Here is a 24,818-nt window from a genome sequence, read left to right on the forward strand (position 1 = left end):
AAATGCAAAAAGAGCAAGTATTTTTCCTTTAGTTACATCTTAGTGTTCATCATACTTGTATTCTATGAGATCACATAATTTCTTTATTCTTGTTTTGCTACCTATAGTTCAGATCGATTGAAAAAGTCACTTTAGGCAGAAAGCAATGAGATTTGTTGTAGCAGTATTTTTTTCTTTTATTAATCACATAATATATAAAATGTAATGCTGAACAAAAACATTTCTATGACATTTCATGCCATTGTCTGTATTCCTTTAGGACACTATTTTGTTTATATTCATATTGTCATGTTTGCTGTGCATTACTACAGACATTTTCCATTGCTGTGTAGTGCTTGAAATGATACATCAATTTGACAGCAGAATTAAGACTGCTAGGTAATAATTAAAACATTACATTTGAAAGAATAATAATCCATGTGTCAATGTTATGTAAACTACTAATTCAAACTAATATAATGAAGAGTCAATACTTTTTAGATGTGAAAGTTGCAGCTGAATGTACCTTTTGTATTTGTTAACACTAGGATTGTATTTTGAAATGAATTTGAAATACTTTGTACTTTAAACATGAAATAAATAGTTATACTTGACATTGAGGGGTGATTTCATCCTGAGAATGATAGCTGTATCAATTACATAGACAACTACAATAAGGAGTACTCTGTACTTGTGTTTTAACAGAGAAGACTTCAATTTTTCTTTGTTTTGGCTATCACTCTTCAATTTAATCAGCCCCTCAGTAGAAACTGTTGTAAGACCATACAACTGTGAATTAAGTATCTTCCATCGATGTTCATTATCCTGCAATCATGAGCAAGTTAATTTCACATGGGCTTTTATCCTACAAATTAGGTATTTTTGCAACTCTATATGTACGTATATAGAGAGTTATATAATACATAGAATATTAAAAGACAATTTATGTTGAGGTTTGCTATGTTGTACTATATAGGGCACAAAAAATACAGCTGTATTGAGCTAAACCTGAAACAGTGAGCTTTAAATGAAAATTGTCTACATAATTATACAGTAAGCAATAGCATTGTAAGTGTGTTTTTGGTGCTAGAATTTTTTAGAATGTACCAAAACATGTTACTGCAGTCAGGTCATAGTGACTGGCAGAGGACAGAGCTACTGCTCGTTTCATCTATGCTCTTGTCAGACAGAGCGACAGTGTGTGGGATGACTAAATCGTGGATTGGCCTCCTGGGAACTCTCACACACACACGGGCTGAAGCCGCTTGTCCCGAGCGGGTTCGCGGCGAGCTGTAGCCTAACCTAGCAACACACGGCGTTAGGCTGGATGCACCCTAGATGGGTCCTGGGAACTCAAAAGGACCAATGTAGCTTGATGTACTGTAGTTCCAAAGTAAAAATGTCCTTCGTTGATAGCAGACTGATTCTAAAAGGTACATTCTTGGGCGGCACGGTGGCACAGTGAGTAGTGCTGTTCTTTCCCAGCACCTAAGTGGTGCAAGAGAATGTGATTCAATCCCTACTCTGTCTGTGTGGAGTTTGCATGTTCTCCTGTGTCTGTGTGGGTTTCCTGTGGGTGCTCTGGTTTCCTCCTACAGTCCAAAGACATGCTCTTCAGGTTCCCCCATAGTGTGTGAGTGTCATGGAGTAAGTGTGTTTCACCGATGCATGGATGAGTAACCCTTTGTAAGTAGTGTATCTAGTAATGTAGTCACATTTGTGAATAATGTGTGTGGGCTAGTAACACTACATAGTATCTGTTGTAAGTTGCTTTGGACAAAAGTGTCTGCTAAGTGAATAAATGTAAATGTAAAAGACTGTCATGGTTCCAGAACATAGTCTCCATGTCTGTTGATCCTTCACATGTAAATTGTTGAGCATATGGACTTGCTGAATGTCATGGTCACATTCTTACTTGGATATCCAGATTTTTTTTTTTTTTTATTTTTTGGAGTGAAAAAAGTAAGGGTATCTTCCCTGAGCGCTTGGTACAGATGTAACTGTGAAAAGAAAAGATCTAAGTCAAACACACACTTAATTCTCAGCTGAAGCAGACTAAAGGCTAAATCTAAAGCCTTATCATAAGAAATACAGAACGGCAATGGCAGATACTACATTCACTTTTCCCCAAGTGGCTGTTTATTCAAGTTGTTAATGTGGACCTGTTTTCATTAAAATGTTTTCAAAGAATTGAATAAGAAAAACTGATATGATGTATATGATGAGTTATGGTAGATCCTAACTTTAAGAGAAACACCTCAGTGCTGATGTGCATTTTATATAACAAAGGATGAAGTTGGTTATTATACAGCTCATCGGATATTTTTATCCGAAAATAATGCTGTTTGTCTCATGTATTAGTCCAGATGTACTTATTATTTGCTGTGCAGAAAACTCACTTGTGTCAACAATGTCTACTTCAGACCCAAGATGGTTTTGTTCCCTAACAAACAATAAAACAATACCTTGAATGATGTAATTGCATTTTTTTGTGAAAAAATAAAATAAACAAAAATAATTTTTAAAATTACAACAATGTGTGTAGTCCTCTAATACATGATGATGATGTGAGGATCAGCTCAACCTAAAATTTAAACTGACATGAAATGATAATACCTAAGGCTTAGCCTTATTAGTTCAAGACAGGTGGCTGACATGCGCTGATTCTGTTGAATAAAAATAATTATTAGTTTCGCACAACTACAGATTCAAGTATCAGAAAATATAGTGATATTAAAGAAACATATTACCTTCATACTACTAACTAGTACTAATACGAATAGTTTGGTTCCCGCTCAATATGGATACTCATCGCACTATTATTTACTAGTTCAAGATCTTAAAGGGACTAACATTGAATTTAAAGGGATAGAACATCACTAAATATCTGTCGCCAAATACAAGCAAATTCAAAACATTCTGTTCTTCTTACGCCCGTAAAGTTTGTGTACAAATTTTAACTGTGTTTTATCGGAAATGGATTCATGCATGAAATATACATAATTTCTGTATTGTTTTTTTAAGATAAAGTGATTTTAGGCTTTTTAACGGAACGCAATATCTAAGAAGCGATAGAATTTTTAATCGGGCGCATTTCCGGGCAGCTCTGAGTTGAAGACTGCTCGGGGACCTGACGATCCCACTCAGTGAAGACAAGTGAAGATGGCGGACGTGCTAAGTGTTCTTCGTCAGTATAACATCCAGAAAAAAGAAATTGTCGCAAAAGGAGATGAAGTTATATTCGGGGAGTTTTCATGGCCGAAAAATGTCAAAACCAACTATGTCATTTGGGGGTACGTTGATGCTCATTTTGAGTTATTACTTGGCTGTTGTGTGACTAGGTCGCTCGCTGCAGTTGGTAAACTTTTTTTTCAGCCAGCAGCGTGTTCGTTCCAACTAGCCAGCCTGAGTTAGTTATTGTACTTTGTAGCAGTCCAGCTGCCGTGCACGTGTAGTCTCTTTGTGTTACTTAAAACAAACTGTGTGACGTAATGAGATCAGTACGCGTGTTATGTGTAGTAAGCGTCTTGATTTCCTGTTGTGCTTGTCAAGTTTAAACCCCCTCGTGTGACTGGTTGCGCAGCATGTTTGCTTCTTTTTCAGTTGTGTGTTCCTCAGTGTGCAGGGCCAGGAGTTGACCTTTAAGCATGATTTAGTGTTTCAGTCAGGTTGCTGGCACAGACATAGTACATGAACTGGCATCCTCCACTGTCTGATCCCTTCATTGCAACTGAATAAAACAGGCAAAAAGCTGCACCTTCTTCTTGCTTGATCTGTCTTTTCGGTTATCTTTTTTGTGGCATGCTTTTTCTGTGTGATTTTATGTTTTGTTTTAATGTGGTGGAGTAACTATATAGAGACTTCTGAGAGCTCTTCCTTTGACACCTGCCTTTTCCACCAAGAACTCTTCCTGTTGTTGGCACTGATGATTCTGCAGCGTGTCACACTATTTCAGCAAATTTTCACAGTGTGCCTGAATTAATTGATACGATAATTGATGCGTATGCCTAATATTCATCTTGCGTGATCTGTTTAGTAGTTAACTTTTTTAATTAATGTGTTGTGAGTTTTCATGTTCAGCCTTTTTGTTGCAAAGAGTGCAGTATAAGAATGAATACAGTTCATATGCATAACACAAAACTCATTTTTTAAACTCTAGCACCGGGAAGGATGGTCAGCCCAAGGAATACTATACTTTGGACTCCATCCTGTTCTTGCTTAACAATGTCCACCTTCCTCACCCATCCTATGTGCGAAGAGCTGCAGTAAGTGTCTTGCTTCTCCCCCCCCCCCACAGATCTCAAATTTATGCTGATACTGGATATACTGTTACTTTCCTGCCTCTACGGAAAGCAAATTTACGGCAATCTTCCTGAATGCTGCCATATGTGCTTAGTTAAATGAGTAAACCTGGTAAAATTAATTCTTATATTTCTAGACAGAAAACATTCCGGTAGTAACAAGACCCGATCGAAAGGATTTGCTTTCTTATCTCAATGGAGAAAGTTGTAAGTATTATACAAAGAATAATTTAGAAAAGAACGTAGCTTATACATTGTTCTGTGTACGTAGTTGTGAGATGTCAGTATCAAGAGGTCTGTGTAGTTGATTTAACATAATATCTTAAAGTCTCAATTTTGTCACGCCTTCAGCCACTTCGGCAAGTATTGACAGAAGTGCACCCATAGAAATCGGGTTACAAAGACCAACGCAAGGTATGTGCTCTGCACTTTGACTTCTGTGTGAACGCAATAGAAGTTTGTACATGCAGAAACGTGGAGAAGTAAACAATCAACTCAAATGTGCCGAAACCGTAGTTTAGCATCTCATATATGTTCGTTCTTTAGTTTGATAACGTTCAATGAAATAAAAAAAAATATATTTTAATGGGTTTTTATGGAAAGAAAACGGTAAAATGTGGTTCAAGTTCATTACATAACTGATAGCTTAACGGAGAAAATTTGGTCTTCTCATGCTGACAGTTAAGAGAGGAGCAGATGAAGTGTCATCAGAAGCAAAGAAGCCAAGAATAGAGGTAAAGAATGTAAAATTTCAGTATAATATTTTGTTATAAATCTCTTGAAAAATCTGCTTTACTGACAACAGCAGTGATGATACCATCGGCTGTCCCAGCGACACATGTTCGGATCTGATACTTATACCATAAACATGACTTTTGTTTGTACACTAGGATGAGGAACGTGTGCGTTTGGACAAGGAGCGTTTGGCTGCCCGTCTGGAGGGGCACAAGGAGGGCATTGTGCAAACGGATCAGATCAGGTATAAATTTCATTGCACATTTTTTATTATCCAGCTTACATTTATTTAATTAGAGCTGTCTCATCTTGGTTTTTTCTTGCGTGATATTTTAGTATCTGCATTATATTCATGTTCCCCAAACTTAAAATGTGTAAGCTCTGGCATTTACGCCATTCTCGTGTACCATATCACCTTCATTTTTATTTATTTATTTTTTTGTGAAGTCTGTCATAGCTTATTATACATAACGAAAAAGCCATATACTTAACAAACGTTAAGATAAGTTTCTATTTTGTGTTAGTGCTGCACATATGGTGTGGTGTTTTATTTTTTTTTTATTTTTTTTAAATAAAGCAGCAGATGTATTTAGTTGTTTGTATACCACTGCTCCTTATGTGGAACTTCTCAATCGTTCTAGGTCTTTGTCGGACACAATGTCTGTCGAGAAAATTGCAGCCATCAAAGCAAAGATCATGGCAAAGAAGCGATCAACAATTAAAACAGACTTTGATGATGACATCGCTCTGAAACAGAGAAGTTTCGTTGACGCAGAAGTGGATGTCACCAGAGACATTGTGAGCCGAGAGAGAGTGTGGAGAACAAGGACCACAATTTTACAGAGCAGTGGAAAGGTAGGCGGAAGTACTGAACTTTGTTTTCCTTTTGGAGATTGGGAATACGTTGGACAGTGGTGGAAATTTGTGCCTTGGGAGGTACACAGAGGTCTGTAGGTACTTTTTCTTTCCTAGCATTTGATTAATGAAATTCATGCTGTGGAGAGAAGGAAACACCATCTTGTAAGCAGGAGTTGTAGTCACATGACATTGTAACTGCAGTTTGTAGATGGCTTCAAAGTACATGAACGAAAATGCTGTTTCATGAAATACTCATATTTATGAAGCAGAATTTGTCACTCGTGCAAAATCATATGTCAGAAATGTAAAAATGGGGAGGGGTTGGAAACTTGTTAAGTCTAATGGTGAGTCTACATGATGTAATGCCACATTATTGCATTGAATTATAAGAATATTTTGTTTGGTAATTTAGAGTTTACTGCAGTCAGTTCACACTGCAACAGCATTCTTTTAATAAACTGTTTAAGCAGTAAATAAGCTAACATCCTAATAAAATTCTTTCCATGTTTGGTCACTCTTAAGTGTTTTGGCATTTATAAAATTGCTGTTTTTGTTATTTACCCTTACGGTATTATGTTACTGCTGTGTAGGAATATGATAGTTGGGGAAATACGTTTTAAAAATATTTTTTATTGGAATTGCTCGGGATGAGAAATATACTGAAGTACCTTGTGTTACAAACATTGAAGAATGAATTTTTTCATGCACTTTTTTTTTTTTTTTTTTTTTTTTTTTTTTAAAAATACAAGTTTTACTTATTTTTAACTACGTTTTCTTCAGGTTTGTTTTATGAAGTTTGTTGCAGAACGAGAATGTCTTGGCTGCAAAACCCACTCAGAATAGATACACGATAGAAGTGTGGCATCACCTTATTTTATGGTGTTTATAGCTTCTGTCTGGTTTTTCTAAATTTGGTGACCAGCACCATGAGGAACACATGTTTATGGAATAAATTGGTCAACAGTCCCCCTTAAATAGTGGTTTTTGGATGGAATTTTTTTCCCTAATTTCCAAATTATTATTTTTTTTTTAATGTGGCATTAATAAAAATGTAAAAAATGAAATCCTGCAAAGTATTTTTTTTTTCTGTAGCTATATCAAAGACTTTACAGAACCTTACTCCTAAATAAATTGAGACTGTTTTGTTAAGCTTTTATTTATGCGATGATAGATGTGTACATAGCTCAAAGCTGAAAAACTTTGTAGATGTTTGTGATGAATTGGTCAACACTGGGGAGTTAGGAAGATGATTCATTTTACATTATTAAATATTAAGGTAATTTTGAAGTTAACCGATACAGTGTCCTGGTATGTCACGTTGGGGGGGTGTGTCCCATTGCACATGCTGTTTCTAGAATAGGCTGAAGATAACCCTCAACCTTATATTGGACAAGATTTTGGTAATAGATGGATGAAAGTGTTAGTTTTTATTTGTCTACATTTACTCGTTTAGCTGACGCTTTTTTCCAAAGTGACTTCAAATGATTCACCCATTTATACAGCCGGGCAATTTTTACTGGAGCAATTTAAAGTACTTTGCTCAAGGGTGCTACAGCAGTAGGTGAGATTCAGCTGCCCCCTATCTATCAATCTGTCATACCTTTGTCTGGGGTTTTTGCAGGTTTTCCAGACATTAATCAGAACTATTAATCAGTGAGCAGACATACGCATTATTTAGCTTTTATTGATTTTTCAAGTTCAGCACAGACTTCTCAGACTTTCAATCCCAGTTGTTTCCATGTTGAGGACCTAATGTAGATAACGGGCATATTTGTGATGCTTTTGTATCTCTTATGCATTGATTTGTGAAGCTTGAGTCTTCTAAGAGGACTGTGTTGTAATGAGCTAAGTGACTTGTTAACCTGCTACTTGTGGCTGTGTGCTTTCCGAGCATGTCTTGATGCTGTTTAGGGGGGTCTCTTGGCTGTAATTGCTATTGATCCAAAAAAGTTGCATTCTTCCCTGAACTTGATTGCCAAACTCTGATTACACTAGGCCAGGAAAGAATTGTTGGTGGGATTAATCTTTCACTTATTGGCCAGCTGATGGATTTACATCTTCTGAGTCTGTAGGTATTAATATGCAGAGAATGACAGCACTACCCCACTGTTCACTGAGCTATTTCTATGTGCTTTCTTTAAAACAGGGGTCTCCAACCTTTTTGTGAGTGAGGGCTCCCTGAAGGGATAAAATAGTCTAGAGGGCTACTTGTTTGATATACTCAAAAAATATATAATTTGTTATAATAAATATAAACACAGTGGTGCTTTTTTTTTAACTTTCAGTTAACAACATTATGTCAAAGGGATAATAAAATATCTTCATATCCAATCCTGGCATAAAAAATATTAGTGATTTCTCACAAGCTGTTTTAATATTTTTTATTAAACAATCAATCCTGGAAAATATTCCAAGAAAATTTATTGAAATATGTACATTTATCATTTTTTTTCTTTCACAGTGCACTGAACACATTTCCCTACAGACTCATCACACTGGATGGAAAGCCATTTACACGAACCTAATCTTTCTTCAGTTGCTTCGTTACGTTCGCTGACATAGCAGTGACTCGTCTTGCAATTGTTTTCGCCCCGAGTTGAGCAGGCATGATTTCATGTCCATTCTTGTGATCTGAACAGTGTGTTCGCTATCACAATCACAATCCCTTGACAATTCACCATCCGAGAATGATTTTTTGTGTTTTGTCAAAAAAATGAGCAACCCTAATGAAGCTTAGGTTGCAGCCTGTGTGACTTTAGCCGGTCTGGTTAAAAATGATTGCTGCCTACTTAATGTTGCTTTCAACTCATTAACTTTTTCTTTTCTAAGTGATGTATCTGGTGGATAACAAACTGCTACTGAAGGTCTTGTGGAATCATTGTGGTGAAAATGTCTCTCCGCGTTGTGCCTCTCTTGGATACCGCAATGCTAGCCCCAGATGAGGCATACACTCTTGCCTTTGTGACGAGAAATTGTCTCCCCCACTCCTCCTCAAAGTAATGTCTTTTTATTTTTTGCAGTACCTGGTGCACCATCAGCCATAATTAATCCTTTGTTGTTTTTTGTTATAGTTGATTTCACCTTGTTTATGCCATCAGCTCGCTACCGCCTGAACTCACAGCCTATGAGAAATGTACACCACGTACGTTAATAACATGCGTAAACTTCAAAATATTTAATTTTTTAAATGATGATTTTGATGTTTTAATGTTATATGAAATGTTAACATAACACTTTTTAAATTTTTGTAAGTATAACAAAAAACTAAAATCAATAATTAAAATTGACCCTATTTATAGAACGTGCTTGGCGGGCTACCAGGTGCCCGTGGGCACCATGTTGGAGACCACAGTGGAATGATGGTAGAGGTCCTCTTCAACTTATTTCACCTGCCCGAGCCAACCTGAAGTACTGGACTGCTTTAAATACAAAATATTTGGCGAATTGACTTTCAACCCCCCCCCCCCCCACCTTTAATTTTTCAGGCATTGTGTGTAATTGTTGAAAGCTAAATTTCCCCTTTCAGCTATATGGTGCTGCATTAACAAGCAGTGTTGATTTATCTGCTGTTCATCGCTTTGGAGCAGGCAGTGTAATCGACCAAGGCTTGATTGCCCTTCTGTCGAATGCTGTTTCCCTAGGCGAATGTTTAAACGATATTCCCGTAATTATAATTACAGGGGGATTAAAAATGTTACACGGTTAGGGAAATCAGTTTTTTAATCCCTCCTTTCTTTCGAGCATGATAGAAAATACTCTCCAGTTCTTAAGAGGAAAAAAAAATATGGGTAAAACTGTGGCTGTGGTTTGATCGTGACGTTTCAAGTTGTTCTTATAGATCTGACAAATGTGTATTTAGAGCGTTGTCATTGACATGACATTTTACTCCGACAAATCTAATGGGTTGTGCAAAGTATTTATTTAAAGGCTGTCATGGGCAGATTGCTGTTAGGGCAAGCACATGTGATTGAACTGGATTGTTGAAGGTTTCATTTAAAGTTAAAACTTCATATGTGTATTTGCCATTGTACAAAATATCAGTTGGGAATTTAAAGTATTTTTTTTCAGGCTAAAGTTTAATTTTCACATTTGTTGTCAGTTTCTCAATTCTGGAGCCTTGCTGGCCAGCAGTGAATAACAGAAATCAGGTTTATTAGAATTTAAATGTCCGGATTATGATGACAGTCTTCATAATTGCAATCAATATTTCATAATTCTCTCACTTTCTCGGTCTTACTTAATTGATAACTGATGGACTTCTTCATTGATGTTTCTGCCAAAGGAAGCATGCGTTTTCTTTGCCTACTAATCCTTATTTCTTGGCATGATATTCTATAACTTCTTGAGTGCCCTGATTGCTAATTTAAGGCATTAAAAATTCAGATTGTATCCATGCTTATGGTGTCCACTATAGGAGGAAAGGTATCATGTATTTGTGGCTTTGAATTTTTTCTTGTAACTGGTAACTGATGGATTTATGAATTATTGCACTGTATCGGAAAGATAACCAAGGTTGGTATTTAATTGCAGTGTAAACATCTAATACACAGGAAGTTGCAGAGAGTCGGAAATTGAGTAGGAATAGACTGAAGGCTTTACGCCATGGTCATGATCTGATTTATTTGTTAGAGCAGTTTTTATGCTTCTCGGAGGTGTAATGCGTCTTACATCCTGCAGGTGACAGTATAAGAACATTCTGATTCTACTGAGTTTTATGTTTAAAAGCTGCCTTTTCATTATGTTGAATGAATCACTTAGATGTTGTCATCTTCCTGTAATTCGCTGTCTTTTTAACGACCCTAAACCTATATGTCATAAAATTCATATCATGACGGATATGGAATTAACAAGTTCAAAATAATTGTGAATTTAATAATATTTTGCGGGGCTTCTTTTGTACCATTATCTGCAGACTTTTCAGCCTTTTTCCCTTAATGATCAGCCTGTAAAGGTTATGAAGTCCTTTAGGTGTCTGGGGACATATATTGAACAGCCATTAAGCTTTGCTGAGAACACAGACAGTATTTTCAAAGAAGCAAGTCAGCGACTGGTTTAATCAGGAGATTAAAAAAAGGAGTAAGCCATTTTTTTTTTTTTTTTTTAGAGAAGGCCTACAAAGCCCTTGTTAAGTCTGTTTTCTTAAGTGTCACTATGGTGTCATTATAAAAGTGGAGTGTGTGTATAGCAGTTAAAATTAAGTAGAAGCAAACAACCCCTCAGTTAATGTATTGACACATTAATTCCTTAGGGGTAGTGCATTACTCATTTTTCTTAGTTTTAAATGCTTCCTTAAGGACTGTGTGTGAAGGTACCAAGGTTCTCTAAGGATATTTACAACATTTATTCATACCTTGCAGTCTCTATAGATCCTGAAAACAATGCCCTTTGAGGTAACCAAATAAGATGATCATTAATATTTGTGTGTGTGTATATAACATATGTATAAAACATATGGATATCTCAGGGAGTGGTTTTAACAATTAATGGTTACAGGTTTTTTGGAAACGTGAAACAATGCAATAATGTAGACTGTCATCTGAAATCGCTACTGGTGGTCAGCTTTGAACACATCAAACAAAATGCTATTTTTAATATGCTATTATTACCTTGACATTTTGTTAGACATCTGGGTTGACAATGCTGCATCAGCTTTTAACAGCAAAGACTTTCAGATGACTTGGGATTTCAAACAAATCTTCCTTACATTAATTTTGATTTTCCTTATTAAAATGTAATCAGTTTGCAGTTGGCTTTCAATAACATTATCTACAGATAAAGTACATTGTGTCCTTAACTTGGGACCAGAAGTCTAATTGACTGTTTGTTCATAAATCCAACCACTATGCTGCAATCAATAAAAGTTGAATAATACAGATATCTGCTGATTTATTAACAGATTAGGTTATTTAAAATTCTCACATAGACTTATTTATTTATTCTGTAATTATGAACTGTGCAATGACACTTCACAGCCTGTTCTGGAAACATGAGGCAGGGAACACCATGGACTGGACAGTGGTCTTCCAAGGTAGTTTGATCATCTTTATAGGAACATGCTGATGAATGCTGCACATATCTCATCTGGCTGCTTTCAGTTGTCTTTATTGCCTATGAAGTCAATAAAAATGTATAATAATAGAAACATAAATTGATTCATTTGCTGCCTACTTTTCTATAAAAGTCTGGGTTGTGCCTATAACAAATTCTGTAAGACTTAACATTTTTACTAACTTACAGTTGTATTAAAATCAATTTAAAATGACTGAAAGGTATGTCCTCACCACAAATTCATAGTTTCATGCCAGTGACTTATTTATTCTACAAATATATGAAACTGTTATCTTGTTGATGATTGTCATTACTTATTAGCACCATATCCAAGCTGTAAACACTGTGGAAATGGGTACAATGAAAACAACCCACACCATCTAACAACCAGATGTAGAAATACAGGTGACTGTTGCTCTGCAGCAAATTTAAAAAAATATACAAGTGAAGAAAATAAATTTAAAAATAGAGTAAATGTTTGTACCTTCTACAATTTATAACACAAGGACCCAGTGCAAACACAAAAATAATGTAATTCTATTAGAGCAACATGTAGGTGTATCTTTCAAATACATAGGTATCTCAACTTCTCAGTTTTAATGCCTCATTTTGGGGTTGCAGGCTGCAGGTTAAGGTTTTGCTGCTGTTGCATTAGCAGCAGAAAACTGATAAGCTAGAAATTAACTGGAGCCTAAGTATGAAAACTGGTTGCTGGATGAAATCAGTTAAGGGGAAAGAATGTTTATGCATCGGTTTATGTAACCGTATAACATGCTTTCCTAAGATGGGTTACCCTGCTACTCTGCCATTGTGGGAGCAGATATTTACCAGGCATAGTTCACAGTGCAGAAGAGATTTTGTCTTTTGAAGTTTTGATGCCTGTTGTCAGGAAAATTCCACTGTAAGTTAAGGGATCAGTTTCATCCGTCTGAATAATCGCTTTAGGTTCTGGCTGAATAAAATGTTTTTAGTTTTGCTGTTCTTTCAGAGTTTTGAAAGAGAACACCAGAAGTTGTCTGTGGTGGTGTCTGTTTAGAAAAGTAGGTAAGTTTTAATGTGTATTCACTGAAAAAAGTAAGAATTCAGTGGCTTCCAGGCTCTTAACTGGATGTGAGCCATTGCATCAACATCTTGAGCCAGACGGTGTGGGTGATAGCGACATCCCAAGATGGCGTTGAAAACCTGCTACCACGCAGCAGCAGTCTTGTGGAAAGTAAAGGCATAATTATGCTGATATTTTTTGATCTTCACTGAGGGACCAAAGTGCTGATGTATTTTTCTCTAATCATGCCAGTTTGTAGTTAATGCCTAGCAAAATGTCGTTTATTGACACTTTACTACCTAATTTTTTCTTTAAATGAAGACATTTACTGTAATGATGTAATGCCTGGCTGCTCTGTTTGGCTTAAATGTCGCAGTTTGTACAGTGTGTTTTGCCATTATTGTGTTTATTTTGGTGCAGCTTCTCTCAGGTCTTCTTCTCTCTTTGCTGGAGTGCACACAGAAGCAGTCGTGAATATTCTGTGAGAACCGACATTTTGAATGCTGTGAACTAAAGAGAGGGGAAATTGCATCTCAAAAATCAATACATGTGCGTGTTTGGCAAGTGTGAAAGGTTGCTCTTCAGTCACGGTGGCCTTTTGAATGTCCCCTGTTCCCTGTCCTCCAGTGAATTTGTGATTACACGGTGCTCAACAGCCCTCATGGACATGTCAACCCTTAATATTCCACCACTCCCTTCCGTATTGCGTTCATTAAGAGACTGAATCTTGTTCCCCTGCAGAACTTCTCCAAGAACATTTTTGCGATCCTTCAGTCGGTGAAGGCCAGGGAGGAGGGCCGAGCTCCAGAACAGAGGCCGGCGCAGAACACCACCCAGGTGGTAAGGAGAGTCACACCTGTTTTTACGGATGAGCTCAAAGCTTCTGTCTTCTGAAGCTTCTACTGCAGAGGAACTGTGTGTCTTCCTTGTGCCCCAGCACTCAACTGGTGATTTGAAGTAACATCACCAGTTAAATCCAGAGTGTGTGAATAATTTACTGACAGGGCCACTCTTCACTTTGCAGCATTTTTTTGCTTTACCTGCAAGAGCTAGGTTTCTACCCAGGCGATGACTTTAATTATTCAGTTGACTGCTGGGACAATGAAAAACCACAGAAAGACTCTGCTGCTCTTCAGTTCGGCACATCACATGTTTCTGCAGTCCATCTTCTTATTTTTGGTGTTATTTGTTAAATTTCTTGTCCTCTTTGTTCAAAGGTATGCTAAGAATAGCAAAGCAACAACAGCGTGGTGTATCAATTGTACATTTGCTGTAATAACAGTACACATTAAGTACACACAGGGTACTAGGAATGTGTGCTGTACAGTCACATTACAGTACAAATCTAACAGACTGTGAAAATATACTGGCATTGCTGTGCTTACGAACTGAAACTATTTTAACTCATGAAATGTAGCATAGAAGTGTGGTGTGACTTTGACTTCTGTGTTTTATACGTTTATGTGCTGAAGGATCCATCAATCAGAAACAAACAGCCTGTGCCAGCTGCATACAACAGATACGATCAGGAGAGGTTCAAAGGAAAAGAGGGTAAGTTCTGGTGTCAAGACAGCCCTTATGTTTTCTCCCTAAGAACACACTGGAAAAAGAGGGTGACAGTTGTTCTTTAGTGTGCTTCCCTTCTCTCTCACCCCCTTGGGTTGTATTCTTCACTGATTGTCCTTTGAAGGAAACCGTACCAAATTTATAAACTAATGTAATTTTTTGCGTGGTTCAACCAAATCGGTCTCCAGCCATGGAAACAGCATCCTTTCTACTTTATGTATTTGTGAAGTAGTACAGATTGTTAGACTGCCAAAAAGTGTCTTTTTGCGGAAAACATTTTATGCCTTGGAACATCTGCTCAAAAAGCCCATATTCAATTGTTATGCTTCACATATTGTATAACAGCAAAATGAAGTCCTTTGTAACTGAGAGAAATTACATGCACACGCACACAGGCTCCTCATGTTACGAACATTTATGAATTTTCAAAGACAAACATTTTCCTGGTTATTTACTTTTAATTGTGTATTCTCATCCATTTTTTTCTAAGACTTCTGTCTGTTTTTGACTGGAATTTACCTGCATTTCTGTACCTAGCTGTTACTGGCAGTAAAACATATTAAAACAGTATTGGAGAGTGGGAGCATTTTCATTAAACTCCTTTCTGCAGCGTTTACAGCTCGGACCTGGTGTTTTTGAGCATCCTTGATCAATAACAAAATGATGAATACTGCACACTGAATTGTGTTTATAAATTTGTAAAGAGTCGGTGTTAAATAATTTTGTAGAGACTACAAATTTTTATTTCTGTGCGTTTTAAATAGGTTTTAATGCAGTGTGATGTTCAGAACGTCTGTGTATATATGTATCTACGCATGTGTGGTAACCTATGTAACCTATCCAGCAAATAATTACAGGAATGTCTTTCTTACTAAGCTTTTGTTGACTGAAATAATGGTAAGAATTACTTTGGATTCATGAACTAATTGAGTTACCACTGGGCCTCTGGTCCCAGTTGTGCTTGTAAGCTGAAGAACCTGTTTGTGTGGGTGAGCATTTATGTACGCAGAGCATATCAAATTCACATATGGTTCCACATGCCATCTAGAATAAAACTGCTGCCTTAGCTATGAACATGCAACACATATAGACCGTTAATCTGGTTCCTCTCATCACCAGTTTTCTATCGTCATTTCAGCAATGTTATTTACTCTCTCCTCTGTAAATGAGATGAATATAAACAGATTTAAAAACAAGTGTATGTTATGGAAATAGCCATTGCAAGATAATTTTACACCGAATGAAAGTACTAATTAAAATGATAATATTAAGACCTCTGGGCTTCATCAACAACATATTGATAATCAATTAAAGGGGCACCCTGCATGACATGGTTACTGTGTGATTGCTTGAAACGAGCTCGGATAACACAATGGAAATTGATTTCTGTCTGGTATACAGAGGTGGTTGAGAATATCGTGTTGCAGCATTACTAAATTCAATAAGCTTGCCCCTTGGCCATGTTTTGACCTCTCTTTTGGATAACTTTTGAACTTTGGACACTACATCCTTTGACACAGCTGGGTTTTTTCTCCCCCTTACATGTACCAGATCAGCTACTGGAACAAGCATGAGACAATTCAGCAAACATTGCTGCTCTGTTTTAAATGCACATCTTGCTTCCTTTTCTAATTTTTATGCTTTAAATCGAGAGCATTTCCTTGGTCACAGTTTCATTTTATCACTTATTGAGTTTACTGTTAAGAGTTCTAAAATAAAGTGCAAGGGCTGTAAGCTTTTCATCTATTTCTTAAAGATATATTTATGAATACATGTTATAACTGCTAAATGTGGCATCCTCAACCTTTGTCTTAAAAATGCCCTCACAACGGACGTACATGAACACGATTCTAAATTTGACATTCTACTAATGGAGACATCAGAGATATTCCTCATGGCCCTATTTGGCACATGTTCACATGTGATGTGTTCCCACACTATTAGTCATTTACTGCTGAGTTTGATATTAATTTATTATGAGAAAGTAATTATTAGCTCTTAAAGCCACCCCCAATACTTTCTATGTAAAATTATTCATTTTAAATGTTTAGTGCCTCTTTTAAGAAAGATTGGCAGACAGAGGGGATGAGGGTATTGATATTGCAGAGGAATTTTAAGGAAGTGTCTGTTCTTTGTGTGTGTGTGTATTATTTCTCCCCCAGCAATGTTCCCCCCCGACTCTTCCTTCACCCCCCCTTTTTAAATCCATTCTAATTATAGCAATGACAAATCTTTCCAGTTCTGTTGTGATCTGTTTCTTTGATCATTTATTTGACTTGTGTACAAGCAGCATGTTTTTGTGTAGAGTGCTGTTGTGTCCTAGAAAATAAAATCTTAATCTCCAAAACCAAGTTCAACACTACTTTACCAATAAAGTGTCTACTGTCATTGGGTGCCCAAATGAGCATCTTTATTTCTACATTTGTTTTTATATGTATTTTTCCTCAAATCACCTTCTGTCATTGACATAGTATGTGTAATATTTCATTTTTGCTTTTGATTAAAAAGGGAGAGATTCCGTTAACATGTTAGAACTTCAACTTTATTTTTCGGTCCTTCCAGAAACTGAGGGTTTCAAGATTGACACAATGGGCACTTATCACGGCATGACTCTGAAGTCTGTGACGGTAAGCCTAAATCTTTTAATTTTTAACAATTTGACATTCACTTGCTCAGTGTAAATTAGCTGATTCAGTTTTTGCTTTCTTTGTTTAATAACTTTCAGGTTAACCGTTGTAAAAACCGTTCTTAGGCTTGTATTTTATAACTGCAGTCATATAATAGTTATAAATATGTCCAATTACAAAAACACTTGCAAAGCCTTTTTTAAACCAAGTAATTTCACACCAGTTTTGGCCAATTGTTTTGCATGAGAGGAAATATCAACATCTGTTCATTTCTTTATTACATATGACAGGTGTTCACATAGAACAACACCCTTCTAATGCTACCTGCCAACTCAGTACTGCCAAAATCTGTTTTTCTGCTTCCTAATAAACTGCTGTCTGGTCCGTATTGATAGAGTTCATTTCAAAGCTTTGCACCCCCTCTTTTGAAACATTGCATGTTGGAGATTATTCATGTGGAGCCCTTCCAGGTTTCCATCTGGCAATTGCCGGAACTGAGAACATTGCTGTCAGGTTTAGTGGCTTCAGGTGCAAATGTGTGGTTTCTAAGTGTGTGTGTGTATGTGTATAATTTGCCAAGATAAACATGTTATTTTATAATTCTCTTGACATTTTAATAACAGAATTTTAGGGTCTGACAAAAAGGTCAAGGCTTATGGTCCAGTGAACTTTAATTAAAATTTCTGCCCGTAGAAGTATCTGCTCTAGTCTATTACAGCCAGGTGTCAGATAAGACTGATCTGTTATAGTTCTGCATTCAAACCATTGTGGTATGAAACCTTCTCCAGAAATTACATTATGTCAGTTAACCTAATAGGAAAGAGTCAAAAATGTTCAGTGTTCTACCCTCAAACAGTGAACAAAATGTTGCTCAAAATGATTTCTGCAGCTGTGAAGTGAGCTGATTGATTTGCGTATCCAAATGTCCTTGTTTTTGTGTGTCTGTGGTGTTTCTGGTTTTAATTACGTTGCCTCTGGGTTTGGCATCCATGGTACGTTTTTCTGCAGTTTTGGGCTCTTAAATGTTTTCAAGGCTTCAGGAGTTTGGTTTTAGTCAGATGTCCAATAGATTTTTTTTCTTCCCCCCCCCCCCCCAGTCCATTCCTTGGAAAAGGAAGCCTTTGCTGCCACATAATTTACTTTTACTTGGTGAGACCAAGTATTTGGTGTTTCTTTTATCTTTGTAGTTTGCAGTTGCATTTTAGTAATGTAGGCCAACTTTTCAGTTATTTTTTAGTGTAGTGTTACATGACATTTAAAATGTGAATCAGATGCAAACTGCTTGACCTAAATGTGTTCAGCTTTTCAGGATTGTCACAATCGTGGGCTCTGGTTACAGGTCTGCGAGTGGCTGAACCACCGCGGCATCCTTGAACTGTGTACAGTGCACAGGAAATAAATCCTGTGTTGTGATTGATAACTGCATCAAGTGATGGTGTTCATTGACCTCTCTCTGGCCCCAAGTCCATTTCTCAGGACTTCCTCCCAGAGCACAAGCACCTCGGTGTGATTAATTACCCTTTGTGGGTCTACTGGTCTCATAAGGAGCAACTTTGTGCCATTAATCACTCTGTAAGCCGCCAGCACATTCATTTCAGTTTATAACTGCCTATGTGTTTTTTCTACATCAAGTGATGGGGTGCTGCTTGCTTTCCTAATTCTGACATGCATCTTTTCCCCTTAAATCCTGGATATTCTGTTTCAGGGATTCAAAAATGTATTTTTGGAAGTCTGGTCAATTTTGCTAGAATCATGTAATTGTCATGTCACTTTTGAAAATTCTTAACAGTATAATAAAACTCTGCTTCGTGATCAAATTTTCATCAATTTGACACTTGTATTTGTTCTCTACAGTGCAGAGTTTTCCCTTAGAATTCCTTGAATTCTCATAGAATCCAGTATGCTTGAATAATGTTTTCAGGCCACTTATTTTCTTTAAAAGAAAAGAGCTACAGGTTTTATTAGTGCTTGCTTTCTTGATGGAAAATGTTGCTTCCAATGGTTAAGCAAGTGGCTTCTGACATGTGAACCGAGTGTTTGTATACTTCTAGATTCCATTTCAGAAAGATAAAATGCAGGTGAATATGTTGAAAGAGTTAAAGAATACTAAAGTTTAATTTTTTTTTTCTTTCTTTTTTGAAGAAACTTTTTAAAGTTGAGGTGGCCTCAGTCATACTACATACAGTATGTGCTCTGTAGGCAGCTGAAATATAGACATACAACTAATGCCATTAAGCAAGTGATGAATGCCTTAGTTGAAGATGTGTAAGAGATCGCTGGTATTGTTGCATTAAGAGAGGGGGATGGCATTCCTTTCTCAACATTTATTTTCTGTTTTCCATAATCTTTACGCAATTGCTTAATTAGAAAAAGGAGAAACCACCTCTTGTTAGCCATGAACTGAACAGTACATCTGAACTGTGATTAGGGTGGTAGATTCAGTGGCACTGCTCCTGATTGCTGACGACAATGATTGCAGTGATCTTTTTTTTTTTTTTCTTCCCTCTTTCTTGCTAACTGCCACTTCCTTTCCGTCAAGTGTACTGCTAGTACTCTGTAGTTTGGGACCTAGTAGCACCTACATATTGTCCAAGACAACTTAATAGGTCTGTGTTTTATCGTCTCCATAATCAGTTGACTTATTTTCTACACCTCTTATGCCAAACAGTGGACTACTGAACAACATATGGTGGGTTGATGGCTAGCTACGACTGTTGCAGTTAGTCACTACATTCCTGTGATTTTGTTACAGAAGTTTTACATATGGTTTTAATATGCTCAGTGCTACTGCATTCACCATTCTCAATAATCCACTTCACTGACCTTGTTTGCCTGTTGCTTGAATCCTGTTCTTTGAATCTTTTTTGTTATTTGCCTGCTTCCTAAGTCAAGGGTCTGTTTTCACATTTAAATAAAGCATTTTAGGTCAGTGTTTGAACAGAATATGTCAATCAGTATTTTATGTATTTATACTGGCAGTTGTGGTATTGACCTTATCAGTCATCCATCTGAATGGATTTATCGTAGATTTCCAAGATCCATTTTTTAAAAATATTTATTTTTTATATTTGTCATTGCTTCTTTAATTTGCAGACATTGACCTGCTTAGTATTTTCTCGTTGTGTTTCCAAGCCTATTTCTGTCCGACATGCTGCGCGGCATCCTTCATGGCCATCTGTAGCTAGACAGACGCGTTGCGGCCCCCATTGAAGCGTAACGGGGGTAGAAGCGTGCCCACGTCTGTCAAGTATGCGAGGCCAAATCCTTAGCCACAGCTGCATTTCTTCTGCTCCATGTTCTCCCACCTTGCACAACCTTTAACATGCAAGTGCATGCTCTTCATCTAAAACGTATCCATTACCATAAAACACAGGACGGAATTAGGGGATATTAGTCACTGCTCAGGGGCAATGTGGCATTGCCGGAAGCAGCATTTCAGAAAGGTCAGGACATCTGAGCTTCAGAGCGTGAGGGCTCTTTCTCTCCCTCTGCCTTCCTCCTGCCTCTGTGAGTCGTAGTGGTAAAACTCTCTGTAGACACTCGATTCATCACGGCAGACATTTCAATCCTTTTCCCCGCGTCTCACTTTAGCGGGTTCAGTACAACACAGATTTTCAATACTGATCAGTCAGAGCCTCTTTTCCTGTTCATTCATTAGCCCTTAATCCATGCCCACCCTCGCTCTCTCACTCGTAGCTTCTCAAATTAGAGCTTACATGTCGCTTCGCTTCACCTGACGTGCTTGGTAGAAAATCTATATCTAAATTGTTCTTAACTGTCAGCCTGTGATTTAGATCAGCATGTTAAAATGAGTGTAAATGACTTCCATCAGTATTGTGTTACTTAATAGCTAGTGCTTCTTTTCCCATTTGTGAGGTTGAAAACCAGAGGAGGAAAATGAAGTTGTGTGTGTGTGTGTGTGTGTGTGTGTGTGTGTGTGTATATATAATATATATATATACAGCTCCTCTCCTCATGCCACCAGTTGAACTTCACCGCAGTATAACATACATTGAATGCTGAAATACTGGCATTTTCCATTACAAGTTTTCCATTACTAGTAATTACCCCCACACATAAAGTGTTAGGCTAGTTTTAATATACTTTTAATGTGTATGGCCTTTCTTTGGATTGTGCCTATTGTAATAAACCGTTTTAACTAGGAATGTGTTGCGTGTGTTTTCTGAAAGTGGTGTAAGTGCCATTACTACTACTTGTTCATCTTCAGACCAACAGGTTTCGTTATAATGTTTAGGTCAGCTTACTCCTGCCTTAAGTCTGTTTTACACATTTCTGATTTGGAGAGGACGGTGTGCTACAAACTATCACTGTGCCCAATGAAACAGAAGTTCTTTCACTCAAAATCCACTCTAAAATTAAAAGTACTCCATTTTAGTAACCTGGAAATGTATAATTTCACACACACAGTTCACCTAAAGGAATGAAGGCAGTTACATCCACCACATGCAGCTTTGAACAGATGAGGACAACACTGCTACAGTTACTGCCTAAACTACTGAATGAACAGGGAGACACACTGTACATATATATTTTTTTTGTCCAAAATTGTATAATCGCATATGTGATTACTGTGTTTGAGTGTAGACCTTTACATAAATAACATTTTTACCTGTTGTTTAGGGCTACTTTTGATTTTTTTCCAATGTTTATTTACCTAGGTAAGGGTTCGTGGTTACAAAGTCACTGTTAATGACACAGAAACTGCTCGGACACATTACGATATGGCCCAAACTATTTCTATAGACACTTTGTGATGTGGTCTGCTTGCTAGGTGAGTTGTTTGCTCTGTTTTCTGTTGCAGCCAACAGGTTATTTCCTGGTTTGGGCTGTCACTCTGCAGTCTGAAGTGCTTTCTGTGCCTGCTGTAGTACCCTTAATTAAGGACTTTCCTTGAGTTGATGCAGTAAGAATATCTTGCTGTGTAAGTGGTGTAAATCAGGGTAAATTTGATTAACATTGTAAGTCACAGTGGACAAAGGCATTGGCTAAATAAAGTTTAATGAAATCCCCCTTAGCTCAGTTCCCGCTCAGTTCTCATAATGAGTGCTATTGCCTTTGAAGCAGTTTTACATGTTTTTGATGTTGCCAGTTTTGAAGTGATCGTTTCAAGGATGTTCCTTCTTTCTGTCTTGCCACGGCAGCTTGTTCCAGTTGGAGGTTGATGTAATAACAGCCAATGGAATAAAGATTGTTTTGCTCTGATCAAGGGCATTTACTCTGCAAGGGATATCCACATTTGGAACAGGTTAAATTGCAATTCATTTGTGGATCCATAGCTTTCATTTTTGTAGTTAATTGCGCTGATGACTCGCATGGACAATTAAATGTTGCTATAGTATGGTGTGGATGCATTAGGCCATTAGCAACTGACCCTACATCATTTTAGCTTGTAATAGTTACGGTTATTAAGCAGGAGTGTAAGCAGATTCTAAATTGAGTGGGTGTTTCCAGTACCTTATTTGTTTTAAATGGTAATATAAGTACACTTTCAAGTATGCTGGCCCTGCCTCATTATTTTATTTTTATTTATTTATTTATTTATTTATTTATTTTGGTGGTAAGTGCCTTGTTGTGGTAAACCAGGAGTGATATGGTTTTTCACATTTTTCTTTGCTTCACCAATCAAGGTTCAACGGGAGTGGGAGAAACTTTTTACTGTAGCAACCATAGATCTGGGATCTTGGTTTTAATGATTAATTTAGTGGCCAATTATGGGGTCCATTGAACTACTTTCATAAGCTGTAATTTAAAGTTTTGATACTATTTCTGTTGATAAAATTAAAACTGGGTGAATATGACTAAAATGTTAGAATAATAGTATTTATCTGTTAAACCAGCTTTTTGTGTAATTTGTATTGCACATTGAATCTTACATTGACATTTTTTTCATTTAGCTGACATTTTTATCCAAAGCGACATACAGTGTTAAACTATTTACAGTTATTTACCCATCTGTACTGCTGTGCAATTTAAGATAAGTACCTTGCTCAGGGGTGCTACAGCTGATAGTCGGATTTGAACCTGCAACCTTTGGGTCATAAGGCAGCAGCTGTAACCGCTACACTACCAGCTGCCCCCATCTATAAGAAATTATTCTATTAATTAATATCGCAAACTGATTTTAGGTTCTCTAAGCTAGTTACCAAATATGAGTACAGTTGTGGGGAAAATTGCACCGGTTACATTGCAATTCTTTGGCATTTACAACAGACTAACAGGGTTTAATTCTGATATCTCAAGTAGCTTGCTGTTTCAGATTTTCCTTTTTCTGTTAGTATGTTTATTAGCATTATATGACAAGTAAGATTGATAAACAGTAATGTTTGCTTTTGGTTCAAGTTATACCTCACACACACACACACACACATTATCTGAAACCGCTTGTCCCAAGCTGGAGCCTAACCCAGCAGCACAGGGCACAAGGCTGGATGAGGAAGGGACACACCCAGGACGGGACGCCAGTCCGTCACAAGGCACCCCAAGTGGGACTCGAACCCCAGAACCACCAGAGAGCAGGACCCGGTCAAACCCGCTGCACCACCGCGCCCCCCACCTTGTTTGAGTAATAGTTTGTTTTACTTTGTGACCTTTGACATTGTCTTGGGTAGAAAGACAGAACACATGAACCGTTGGGCTGGTTTTGCAGCATCAAAGTCCCCTGCTGTAGATTTGTCCCATTACAAAGGACATGCAATTACTCTGTAGGGAAGGTGCTAGTTTTTGAAAACTTTCAGGTACAATAGCAGTTTGTCCTAATTTCCATGCCTGTATTTACATATATGAGAGCGTGTGGCATAATCACTAAAGGATTTTCTAAAAGTCCTGCCTTACATATGAATTCTTTGCCTTGTGACAATTCTCAGTGTTTTCATGTTGCTTATTTTGAGGTGGTTTGAAATGCCTGTCCTGGGTTCATTAAGACTCTAAACCCTATTTTGCATGTCTTCAGAATTCTCTCAGTGCCATGGTTGGTTTATTAGACATTTGTTTCGGTGCATTTGCACATGACAGGAACACTTTGACCTGCTGCTAAGTGTAATGCAAGTGAAGTCATCTGCTTTGTTTTTTTGCCATTTTTGTGTAGCGTCCATAGAGCATGTTTTTAGATCTCTCCAATAAGTGTGACCGTTGCTGCGGTCATGCAGCTTCCTAACCCTGTTGGAAAACCTCATTTACAACTCAAGGTTAAGCAATTCTATTTCTTAGGGACCTTGGAAAAGCTTTGTTTAAACAGCATGACATTTTTGTCAGCAAAATAACATCCCAGAAAGGTTTAAATCAGCATTTTTGGGCAGTCTGCTTGTTATGGTTATTACTAGTGCTGACTTTGAAGCAGTAGGCTGTAAAATATTATTGGGCCAACCTGAGACACTAGTAAGTCTTCCTAGGTTAAGTCTTGAGCATGAGATCCCTTTAATGATATCAATACATTTTTAGAAAGATTTTTTACTGTTTCTGTTCCTCTGAACTTTAGTACTGAGTTTCTTCATACATGCTCAAACTGTTTTTCTTCAGCATCCATTTAATTTCCATAGCAAAGTTGAATCACAGGTGCTTATCATTGAATATAGCTGCTCATGGGACTCTTTCTAAGGACATAGTTTTGATTGTAGTGGAACCTTTTGTTGAATGTACTCAGTG

General features: G+C 37.3%; 1 protein-coding gene across 1 annotated transcript in view; it reads left to right on the forward strand.

The window, feature by feature from the left end:
• Positions 1-3,132: 3,132 nt before the first annotated feature.
• Positions 3,133-24,818, forward strand: part of cdc73 (cell division cycle 73, Paf1/RNA polymerase II complex component, homolog (S. cerevisiae)) — a 42,813-nt gene continuing 21,127 nt past the window's right edge. Inside the window, exons 1-10 of the mRNA XM_018753716.2 lie at positions 3,133-3,272; positions 4,139-4,244; positions 4,418-4,487; positions 4,632-4,694; positions 4,962-5,014; positions 5,171-5,259; positions 5,657-5,870; positions 13,705-13,803; positions 14,436-14,514; positions 17,092-17,156. Coding sequence (XP_018609232.1) covers positions 3,142-3,272; positions 4,139-4,244; positions 4,418-4,487; positions 4,632-4,694; positions 4,962-5,014; positions 5,171-5,259; positions 5,657-5,870; positions 13,705-13,803; positions 14,436-14,514; positions 17,092-17,156 — 969 coding nt within the window. The 5' untranslated portion in view covers positions 3,133-3,141. The remainder of the gene's footprint in view (positions 3,273-4,138; positions 4,245-4,417; positions 4,488-4,631; positions 4,695-4,961; positions 5,015-5,170; positions 5,260-5,656; positions 5,871-13,704; positions 13,804-14,435; positions 14,515-17,091; positions 17,157-24,818) is intronic.

This window comes from Scleropages formosus, chromosome 3 (assembly GCF_900964775.1).
Source record: "Scleropages formosus chromosome 3, fSclFor1.1, whole genome shotgun sequence".
Lineage (NCBI taxonomy): Eukaryota > Metazoa > Chordata > Actinopteri > Osteoglossiformes > Osteoglossidae > Scleropages > Scleropages formosus.